The sequence below is a fragment of the Fringilla coelebs genome (assembly GCF_963513975.1).
Source record: "Fringilla coelebs genome assembly, chromosome: 18".
NCBI lineage: Eukaryota > Metazoa > Chordata > Aves > Passeriformes > Fringillidae > Fringilla > Fringilla coelebs.
In genome coordinates, this window is record NC_140044.1 from 15,200,867 (window position 1) to 15,212,927 (window position 12,061).

Sequence of the window (12,061 nt, forward strand, 5' to 3'; positions counted from 1 at the left end):
CCCTCTCACATCCCACTCTTACTCACACGAGGCTATACACATTCCCCAACCTCACAGACTTCAAAGTGGATAGAAAGCACTTGTTTTCCTAGTCTATGTATGGAACAGAATGCACATGTGGACAAGCCCAGATTAAGAGTGTGTGAAGAAAACACCTTGAAGCTTGCCCTATTCATGGCAGCAATCAGAGAAGTAAGGTATTTTTTTATCTCAGAAACTCCTCCTTAGGGAGATCTAGTTTCACAAATGATGCCTAGCAGATTGAAGTATGCCGCATGCCCATCGATAACAGAGGACGTTGTCACATTTGATCCTTAAACATTTCACCAAAGAAATTTTCCAGAATCAGCTGCATTTTCAGCAGTGAAGAATCCATTACCTGGAACACCTGGGCTTCTGCCTCAAGTTCAAAGCTTGAAGTGGCCCCAGGAAAGCATTCCCAAGCCTCCATAGATGAAACCAAGAACACACGTTGCTACTACAGCCATTTTAATGTAGTGCAACAGCATGTTATGAGACATGAAAGAGGAACACAGCTGGAGTTTAGACTTTAAATCAGGCTTTTACTAAATCTCTACAGAAAAAAGATTAATTTCTTTAAGAAAAAAGATTAATTTCTTTAAGAAAGAAATTAAAGCTGAGACAGGTCTAATTGGGCTCATTGTTACAGCCCACTCGCCCCCAAAGTGAAGGTGTAAGAAATAATAAGGTTAGCAGAAAAAGAGGACGGAAAGTTTCCAAACTCCAGCATTCATAAAGCAGTCCCAGAACTAATATAACTGAGAACAGCCTGTACACAGGGAGTCTGCACCCTCTTAACTGGGCAAAGCTTGCACAGAAGCACACTTACTGTCGAAAAGCCCCACTTACAGACTGATATTCATTTAGGAGTGATATTTATTCTGTGCAAATACAAGCATTGCTACAGACCACCATCCAGGATTACTGAGGAAGCTTAACCAGGAAATAGATTATCTTGCCAATCACAATTTAAAATCAATTATTTAATAAAATAAAAGCTAAGTGAAGAAAAAGGCTGAAATGCAATGCCTGATCTTAAGTGATCTAAAGTGATTTTTTGGAGGTAATAAAACAAAAGAATGAAGCCAGATTCATCTACAGTGATTTTTTGGAGGTAATAAAACAAAAGAATGAAGCCAGTTTCATCTACAGAAGAAAAATGAACTTTACCAGGCTTAGATCTCTTTTTCTTTTTTTTCTTTTTCTTTGACTTGGATCTTTCATAGTCTTTGGACTTTTTTTCTTTGTTCTTCTCATATCCTTTAACAGCTGAAATGAGACAAAATTCCAAATTAGTTAAAAAAAAACCAAACATTTTTCTACTTCATAATGTTCTTAAAAGCCCCCCATTCTTTTGGACAATCAAGGCAAGTTCCCTGAAAATAACAAAACAAAAAACCTAAGAAGAAAACTTATTTTTAAGAATTCCCCAGCTCTCAACTGGAATAATCTATTTTAAGTCCTAATTCAACTGTCCCATAACAAAATATAAGCATCATGTAGGAGAAATCAAATGTACTGTAGTGCCCACTTATTATTTGCATGCTTCAAAGATCATAAAAAGGACTGAGGGATTTGTTATGTCAACTTTCTAAATTATTATGACTGGACATTTCACTAGCATTGTAACAGAACAAAACCCCAACACCCCAAACTTCAGCTCAGTTCCCCAATCAACTATTTTATTTATATTGAAAATGGAGTAACTGGTTCAGCTGGCTTTAACTACTCTCTCAACATCCGTTCTCCACCCAATTTTTATGGGATTAAAAACACACCATAATTTCTGAATGACTGACAGCTGTTAATCAAGTCTATCCTCCAAGCATGCTTCCAGAGCATGCACAATTCAGTAGAAGCCTGTTGCAAGGGCATGTACACAAATCCCTGCTTTCCAGACCTGAGTGTTTGGTTACATCCTGTCTTTCAGATTTAGGTCCCAGCACACAATTTCTAGATACTTAAGCAGTCCCTTATGTAAATTATCCTGAGTCAGAGATGTAATCAACAGCTATGATGGAAGGATGTCTTGTATCTCAAAACAGCTCTGCTCTCAGAGTGCTTTGGCTGATTAAGCTACTCACCATCCCATTCAGAAACCTAGTTCAATGTCAGATGATAGAGATCTGAATAAGCACTTGAAGACATCTACACTGTAAGAAATCTTCACTTCCACAAACCATTTGAGAACCCTAGGTTGTCTGTAACCATTTATGAAGTAAACCAGCAATACCAGCATATTATGTCAACCCCTTTCATACATGTCAACAGTGAAGTCCCCGGTTCATCGGCTGACTATGGCACAAACAGTTCATTGAGAAACTGCAAATGGCAGTCACATTTAATCAGCTCTGCTAAGCATGCAGGACAAGCTTAATAGCTTGTCCCCAGGAGACTCTTTAGCTCTGCATCTCCCCATCCCTCTCAGTCCTCAAAGATTTCCTGCTACTTTGCTATTTCTGTGCCCCTCTTAGCATGAGGTTAGCAAAGGCACCTCAGTGTGCTCGTCCACATGACTCACACCAGGCACCTGGGCAGCACAGAAGTCACCTTCTTCCACCTCTTGGTGTTGATGGAGATTAAAAAAACCAAAACAAAAACCAGGAAAAGAAAAGGCGCATATTCAAATGTTGAACACGGTGCTTCCAACTGCCTTCTTACTTTCCTCTGTTCCCATCTCCTGTACTTCAAATGGTCAGGATCCTCTTTGCTTCTCTTCTCTTTGCTCACAGGGATGCAAGGAAGTTCTATGATTTTATTCTTCCAGAAGGGCAAAGAGAGAATAACTGAGCTCAACAGAGGTAGGAAAATTTTCCTTTTCATTTGAAAATTCAAATTCATATGATCAGATTACTCGATTTGTCTGAAGATATCCAAAGGCAGGTGGTAAACTTTCTCAACCGCTATCAAAACATCCAAGATAAATACCAAAAAAACTGTCACTTTATCCACTTTGTCCCTGTAAGCTTCCCCATGTGTCTTAATATTTGAAAAAAATCTAAATATTTGCAAATTTCTTTGTGGAGCTATCTTTTGAAATGCACAGCACAGTTAATGCATGTTTCCATGAAAAAAAAAATCTTCAAAGAACGAGTATTCAAGTATTATACTAGAGTCTTCCAAAAAAACCGGTACTAAACAATCTTGTTGTTTAAAGCTGTTTCTTCTAAGTGCCCTGAAGTGTAATGACTTTTCACTACATAAGACAGATAGAGGGACATGTCTAGGTAATCAAACAGAAAGATACACTGAGAAACATAAACCTAGAAATTAAGCGCAAAACAACTACCTTTTAAAATGGTTTGGGGTTTTTTTGGAAAAACAAAGGATTTCAACTTCCTTGAATGGCAGAGACTCATAAGAACTGGGAGGAGTGCTCACCATCCCCCATCACATCACCACTGTAAAAGTTCATTATAACCTCTAAATGCCCCACCTGCACATAGGACACATCCCACTGAGTGAGGAGCAGTGAGGAGATAATGACGGATCTCATTCAGACCTTGCTACAAGGAAGGGCAGTGAAGGACACCCAAGAATAAACAAGATGCTAAGTACTGTCTGTCTGCTATGATCAACAGAACAACACAGACACAGGCAGCTAAGGAGGTGATCTCCAGGACACAGAACATCTGTCATAGATACAGTAGTCTAACCTCAGATTTTATTTGTGTTTTCCTCATCACTGTGATTCAAGCTCTTACCAACAACTGAAAGAAGGTGGTGATGTAGTAATCCAGAAGTATGCTGGGAATTATTTATATACATACAAAATTTTAAAATATATGTATTGTTTTTATGAGTGTGTGTGTATACATACATCCCCCCATCCCATCTGGCTGTTACCCACCCATACTACAGTAGATTTCAGTATAAACAGAGTTTACACAATACCACTGAACAGTCAAAGCTCTTCAGACATGTCTAGTAGCAATTGCTGATGACCAGAAGTGGTCACGTGCTATTGAGAAAAATCCCCTACAAAATATACCACCCTACGTCATCGTGCCTCAGGCCCACCCCCATCTGCCTCTTCTAAGTTTAGGTATCTCAGTAGGTACAAGATTACTTAAAATATTTAATGATTTGGGCAGCCAGGAGTTTAACAGAATTAAGACCTACAACCTTTTAATGACCTTTAATACTTTAGTACTCTTTGCATCCTATAAATATTACCAAGTGACTGGGAAGAATAAACCCCAGTGCAGAGACCATGAAAACTTAAAAAATGACAGTGAAAAAACACTGCCTACATCTTATGCCACACATTTATACAAAATTACTCTCTCTGAATGAAGGTGTGAGAAACAACTTAAAAAAATCTAAAGGGTTTATTAAGTAACAAAAATACAACAAAAGGACTAGGTAAGGAAAAGCAGGCCTGGGAACTGCCCTCGTGGCTGCCCACCACATGGCTGGCTCATCTTCAAGAGGGATGCTTCAGCTTTTGTATCTCTAGCCTCTCCTACAGCCTTGTCAGTCAACTCCTTCCTTGCTATCCAGTGGAAGAAATCACTTCCTTGCATTCTGATTGGAGGTCAGGTGCTGCCACAGTAACAAGCACCCTTCCCAAATCCCTGGATCACCAAGACCATCCCATGATAACACATACTGGGGGGAACACATTGCTGTAACATAACTATACATTTATAAAACTTCTCAACTTCCTTTACCATACATATAATGTTTACCCCTTAATTGTGAGAACCAACCATTTACTCATCTATAACAAAGGTATACAGAATATTATCAGTTCCTTACAATGTTTAAAACTTTCTCAAGACTTTTTCCTTTCCATGTTAAACCAAAAGCCGTACCATGTTGAACTCTTTCTCTTTCCCGAGGCCTCCGCAGCGCTCTTGCTATGCGGTTCCTGGTTTGGTCTCTAAGAGAATGTCGGTGACTATTTAGTGCACTTACAGGAGTTGAAGTTCTTCTCTTTTCTACTTTTTCATCTCTATATGGGGTACTCCTGAGGGTTATGTGTAGAGGAGCATCTACAAACAGAACAAAGACCAAGTCCAAGCTTTAAATACTTTTCAAAGTCAGTCTATTTCAGCAGCAGCAGCTCTGACAGACCATGTGGAATGTTTCTGATCAGACATTGCTCAACTCACTCCTAGCCCTGACTAAAATGCTAAAACCTCCAATGCTTTTGGTGGATTTGCTGATGGGCTTTTCTTTCAAAAATAAACAGGGGATGTCCACGCATTCCCAAATCTCTATTCCTCCAGAAAAACTCTGACTTTTTTTTTTTTTTTTTAAAGATGAAAAGAGAAACAGTTCAGTTTGGCAGAGATATTTATTATCTCCTCCATGAGAAAAAGTGCCCAGTTGGTTTAATTAGAGGACCCACAGCCAGTTCTCTGAAGTGCGCTTTGTAACACACACAGAAGTGGCCTAAAGCAGCTCTGCACATATAAGGAAGAACAGTTTTAAAATACATTCCACTGAAACAACAGTGTTTCAATCAAGAGTGAGATGCAAGAATTCAGAGCCACTACCTAAAATTCATAAAAATCCTAAGATGCAGACATGGCTTCATATGAGATTATATTTTTTATTTAAATTAAGTCAAACTCTTTCATCCTCCTAACTGCAAGGAGCAACTCCTCCTGAAAGACTCCTGGACTCAGAAAAAGAGCAGTGAAGGTGATAAAAGCTAAAAACTGCACTGCAGATAGGACAGCAGACTAAACAAGACCAGTTGCCATTTTGTTCTGGAGTATTACATCAAGTATCCTGGTGAATGAGACCCAGTAGCCAAGGTGACAGACTGCTGGCATTTATCAAAAATGTCCAGTTCTATCATCATATGCATCTCAAAAGTACAGAGGATAAGAAAGGCAACTTGTTTCTTATCTGAAGATTACCATGTAACACTTAAGACACCTTTAATAAAACAATTGTGAGCAGAACCTGAGAGTGAAAAGGGAAGGGAAGTGAAAGAGTCCCAGAGGGCACACTTAGAAGAAGAAACTGGATCAAGCACCCTGCCCTGATCAACATTTCAAGCTAAAGAAATAACAAGGCACATTAAAAGATGCCATTGTTAGAGCTTTCAGAATCACATGGATCTCTTCAGGCAAAAGAAACTCCAAGATGGAGAAATCTGATGACATTTTCCCTCATCCTCTCTCTCTAGGAAGTTGGAACTGAAAGGAAAAAAAAAATCCAAACAAAAAAGAAAAGCCACTTGTAACTATTTCCACAACCAAACTTATCTTCTAGTCAATTGCCCTAGTGCTCTACAGCAGCCACAAAAGACAGAAATTAGACCAAAACCCAATTACCATACAAGACTCTCTAAAAGTCCAGACAGGCAATTTTTTTTGTAATCTTTTGTTTGGTTGGGTTTTTTGGCACTGTTTTTATTGACTTGTTTGGTTTTAAGTCAGGTCTATTTTGACTTCCTGCTCCTCTGAGGACTCCCATGACTAGGGGGTCAAGATATCATCAGTTCAGATGACAAACAAAAGAAGAAAAGTTTCAGAAGAAAATTTTTTCCCATGGTACACAGTAGCTGAGAAATAAGATTCAGATACTACACAGTCTCTTTGGGAACACCAGTACCCTAACAAAGTTTATGAAATGCCAATGTAAATTTCAGTCCAGGATGAAAAGTCACACAAACAATATTTTCTGCAGCTTTCCTGTCTCCTACTCTGGAATAATTTTCCAAAATATTTACAGAACATCACATCAGTGAAACTCAAAATTACAATACAAAAATACACACCTGACAGCCTTCATTTAGGCCCCCAAACTTTCCCTCCTCCCAACAGCTCAACTTAATCTAATGAATTAACATTTAAGAACACCATAGCCACCTTGATCCTAGCAGTCTGCAACAGCACAAGGCCTCAGCTTCGTGTGGGCTGACACAGATGCACACAGGGTTTTGGTGGAGCAAAATTGTATTTCATGTCCACTGGGTTTTTGTAGCTTTATGAGATTTAATTTCAAGATTTTTGCCAAGAATACATCCTCTCTTTTATGACACATGGGCTAATATGTTTCTGCAAGATTTCTCAGCAAGCTGTAACACTGTACTGGTGGAGGGGCCATAGTACTCTCTCATATACTGGGTGCTCCCCCCCCCCCCCCCCCCAGTAACTGACCCAAAGATGCTAGGTTTTGAAACATCTTTGTTCCATTGAAAAGGAAGTTTAGAGGGTCTACAAGATCTCTGAGCACTCTGAATACATTTTAGAAGTTGTGAGTAAATTTGAGATGGTGAGATTAAAACTTGGAAATTTATCCTAAACTTTCAAAACAACAAATATTAAAACTGATGCCATGGACATGCAAACTTACAAGCCTTCCACACTAAAGTGTCCTTTTCCCCCTTCATTTGGAAGTATAACTCAGGTCAGTTTATAAAATCATTCCCTAAAGAACACAGAGCAATTATTCATAACAAACACAACTAAGACCTTATATTTAGGCATGTGGCTTTAAAACTTCTCACATTTGGATTTTCTGCATTAATACCACCTGCAGAGTTGTGCCGCCTTTCCATTCTCTGGTCTCTCCAAGCCAACCTTAACCTCCAGAAGGTTTCCTACTCACCTGCCTCCTCCCAGTCACAGAGTATTGGGCTGTGAGGCTGCAGTGACAGCAGGACCACGCTCATAGAGATTCCTATGAGGAGTACACAGGGGAGCCCTATGTGTTTCCTAAAGCTGCTTGTGCAGGCCCCACGAAGACACATACACCAGTGTCCCACCTCAGGGAAACCACAAAAGGCACAAAAAGCTTCCTGATACCCTAGGCAATGTCACTTTCATTGTCCTTGAACAGTAATGTTGTGATTAAACATCAGAGCAGATTAATTTCCAGCTCAGATGACATGGAATACCACTAACAGAACAGGAGGTATGTTCACAAGATACTGGAGATTAACAGGATTGCTGAATAACTGCCTCCAGCCTTCTTCTTTCAGGCATCTCTCTCCTAAGCCTGGAAGAAGTATCCTCTGTCACATGAAGAGCTGACCCAGAAGCTGTGAAGGATCTTAGAAACACATACAAACCCTAAATATGAAATTACCTCAACCATGCAGAAACCACACAGACAGAGCTTTAGAAAACTTACTACTGAACATATCGAGGTTCAGTGAGAGACAAGGCAGTAGCTTCCTGTCCCCTGGAACCCTGATGTAGGATCCTAGGTAAGGAGACAACTCAGCATTCACAGGAAGCAGAGACTGCATTCCCAAGTATGTGAATCAGACAAAGGTACCATCCACAGCTGTAAGATCACTGGGAACTTCCAGTGGTATTTTCAAGAACTGAAAGACCATGTTTCATCTTTACCTACAGCCACCCCCCAGAAACCAAACACAGTACTGTCTTGATAAGCCAAATACAACCAGCAACTGTGCAAACACAGAGGGTGTTTATGCAGATCTTCCCTGGCTCCAAGGAAAAAGCCCTACATTTGTAGATCACCATGCACACCCACTGCCTAGTGAAGAGGCATGAGTCAGCCAGAATCAAGAGGAAACAGGAAAATTTCCCAAAGGATTAATCTTACAACCACTACACAACAGGCCAGAGGTTTGCCTGTGAACAGCTGTTAGAGACAACCAGATGCTTGAGATGTTTTAAGATGTCAAAACAAGTTTGCCAACCCCACCCACACACATCAGTAACACGAGTAAGGACAAAATTCCTATTTTGTTTACTCATGTAAAGAATTTATGCATGGAGTCGTTTATACACTAACAGGACATACTGTAATTAGCTCTGAGTAGGCAGAATTTTCTAAAAATGAGGTTATGTAAAAAAATTTAAATCTACTGACAAAATGTTTTTTCCTTCTTTAAGTGATTTATATGGACTCCATAGTAAGGACAGATTTTTTACAGTAAGCAAACTAAAAATTGCAGGTCTGTTCCTTTAGTTTCCTCCTCATGGCAAAGAACACAGGAGAGCCAAGAGTGGCAGCAACTTGCCAGACTGAGGTTACTGCACTACAGCCACACTCCAAATCAAAGCCTAATATTGTACAGTGCTTCTGAAGTTCCAAAACTGAGTTTAGCTTCCATTATTACCAAAACTCCTGAGAGGAGCTAAACTATGTCCTAGGAGTCAATGGGTATCGACTCATGAGATCACTGTCAGTACAATTGTGCTGACATCAGTACTCAGTAGTTATTAAAAGCACACCAATATCCTCAGATGGCAACTGCATTACCAACTCCCCTACTTGTTCATGAGGTTTGTGACTCCTGAGAAATCTTCAGCATCCAGCAAGTACAGAGCTTCACCAGGGTATGACGTGGGGGCACATCAGCAGTGCAAGCACTCAAGTCTTGACTTTCAGATTTCAGAAGGTATGTTCAGCCCAAAGGCATTAACTAATGCTAGCAAATCTTTTAGTGAAATGGATACATTTCACTAAAAAGATTAAAGTCACCAATACAGAAAAACTCCAAGTCAAGATGTCAAAATTGTGACTTGCAGGTAACAAAGAAAAAATGAAACTATTCTATGCCTTGAGCCCTTGAAGTGGTCTAAGTCAGGAAAAAAACATTTTTATAGGTCAGGAAACAACAATCTTTATTAAGAAAAACCTTTTGCAAGCACCTTACACAAAATAACATGGATGGACAGACACACATATCTGAAAGAGAAAACTGGTTCCCTCAGAGAAAATTGTTTACAGTGTCTGCGAGGCACAAGTGACAGTATGGGATGATGTACTTTAACAGTAAACTAAGGGGTTCTGCAGCAAAAGAGAAGGGACCACAAAGAAAGAAACCTGTCTTAAGGTTAATGCATATGGGCACAGAATCCAGTTTTACTCAAGAGTTGGACTCATTGATCCTTGTGGGTCTCTTCCAACTAAGAATGTTCTGTGCATCTGTACTCCATTTTTTTTATTACAGCAATCAATACATAGCTGACATAACTTGTCACAGATACTGTACCACATTTAATTTCCAAGCAATTATTCTGATAGAGTTCTCTATTTGAGCTAGCACAAAATCTAAGCAACTCTTTCATCTATGACCAACACTGAAGTCATCTGCAGCCCAGACTCAAAAAGCCTCTTTTAGGTTTAAACGTCCACACATTTCTACATATCTCGATTCTCCTAAGAGAGGCCTGCAGGTGGCTCTGCAAGGCACCCGAGGTGTAATGCAGCCTGAGAGCTGAGGGCAGGAATACCTGCATCACCCCTAGCCCAGGAGGACACAACAGCAACTGCCTTCTTCTATGGATTGACAATTCTTTCTTGAAGACCAAAGCAGCAGTAACTTAAGGAGATAAGTATTGTAACATGCACTTGGGGGAAGAGTTGCTTCATCATAATGATCTCATACTACTTTCTGATAAATTTTAAAAAGGTATTGGCTGAACATATCCAGTAGCCATGAAGTCCTAGTCATTCTGCATTCTGTTTAGGCATATTCTGTAAGGCATATGTAAAATACAAGCTGCAGGCAACAACAGTTCCTTCCTCTCTGTTCAGAGCAACTACAGAATTTACAGACCTATCTGTCCAGTTTGCCACGGCAAAGGTAAGATCCTTCTTTGGAGAGAGCGGGAGACAGTTCAAATCAGTCCCACAATAACCCTTCCAGTCACTCAAGCTTTGATTCCAATGTCAAGTAACACAATTTACATACTGGAAATTTTAATTTTGGAGTCTCCACTCCAGTGCAAAGCAAATATATTTGAATTGTTCTTTCCCAAATCTCACAACATGGTCACTGAACACCACTTACATCCATCTTCTTTTCTATGTGTTAAAATTTTAATTTTAAGCACTGCAAAGAAAAAGTTTTGCAATTGTTCTAAATTTTGCACTTTTTCCTATAACTTCATAAGCAGTAAGTATTTTCATTTTAAATCCAGCACCAGACAACCCCCACCATTTATTTTATGTGTAGCATAAAGAGTAAGGAGTTCCAGAGGTCTAAACTAAACTTGTGAGATAAGTGTGACACAGCTCCTAAAGCAAGAGCATCTTCAATTTTATGGAATAACAAAAATCACGATTGCTGAAATTTTTATCTGTTAGAAATTGCCACCTTTTCTTAAGCATTAAAATCTACCTAATATAGTGAAGTACAAGAAAAGCCCATTTGTACCAAAAGGCAAAATGATTTAAATGTATTCTTTTCAAACAGGAGAATTTTTGCTCAAAAAAGGATCATAAAGATGAAAATATACCCACCACATACCAGACTGAATTATGGATTCAAAAGCTTTCACTCTAAGCAGTACCTTTTGAAAAGCCTTTTGAAAAGGTGGCATAAGTGCTCAGTAGACAGAAGGTCTTGCCTAGAAGACAGGCTTTCTATACATGCCATGAAAACAGAAGAACAGAACTTCAAATACAACTTCAAAGTAAGAGCTCCTGAATCTCATTAACTCTGCTTTCAACTGTGTAGCACCACCGAACAAAAATTAGGGTCATTAAGAACACACTGAGATAGCAAACAATGGCACTTGATATCAGACATAAAACTAATATATTACGACATTGTCTCTCCCCATCAAGAAAAAATGTACTATAGCTCCACAACAGCAGGCTTCAGCTGTCAAGGAGACTTGAGAACTTTACAGCCCCTTCCTGTCACCTTGATGCTACCTTCAGCTGCTGTGAGCACACCCCAGGCACTCTGTGCAGAGAGCTGCTATGGAGTACATCATGGAAATGATCCAGGTGAAAAGTATCCACCCACAAATGTGGAATTAGAGGGGTGGAGGCTTAAAATAAGCAAACAGAGTTACATCTCAGCTCCACAAGGAATTACCTGCCAGCGATGATGGTGCATCTGACCGCATGCACTTGGAGGAAAGGATAAATGGAAGGGTCAAGATCTTGAGTCACTAGTCAGTGCATTCAAGACAATCACAAAAAAACCAACTTCTCAAATCAAAAAATAATTACACAGTTTGAAAGAGCCAAATAGAAGTCTGGTTGTTGAAAAGTTCATGACATGCACAAAGCCTGTTTTGATCAATTTGCAACTGTCAGCAGCCAGTCTTCACACCATGCCTATCTCAGGTATGTTTCTCCG

General features: G+C 39.5%; 1 protein-coding gene across 8 annotated transcripts in view; it reads right to left on the reverse strand.

The window, feature by feature from the left end:
• Positions 1–12,061, reverse strand: part of PHF20 (PHD finger protein 20) — a 70,038-nt gene that overhangs the window by 21,974 nt on the left and 36,003 nt on the right. For 6 of the 8 annotated variants that reach the window (XM_084218074.1, XM_084218080.1, XM_084218079.1 and 3 more), the window contains 2 exons: positions 4,839–5,018; positions 1,192–1,290 (listed from right to left, as the gene is read on the reverse strand). In XM_084218074.1, coding sequence (XP_084074200.1) covers positions 1,192–1,290; positions 4,839–5,018 — 279 coding nt within the window. The remainder of the gene's footprint in view (positions 1–1,191; positions 1,291–4,838; positions 5,019–12,061) is intronic. The other 2 variants (XM_084218078.1, XM_084218081.1) reach the window with 1 other exon arrangement.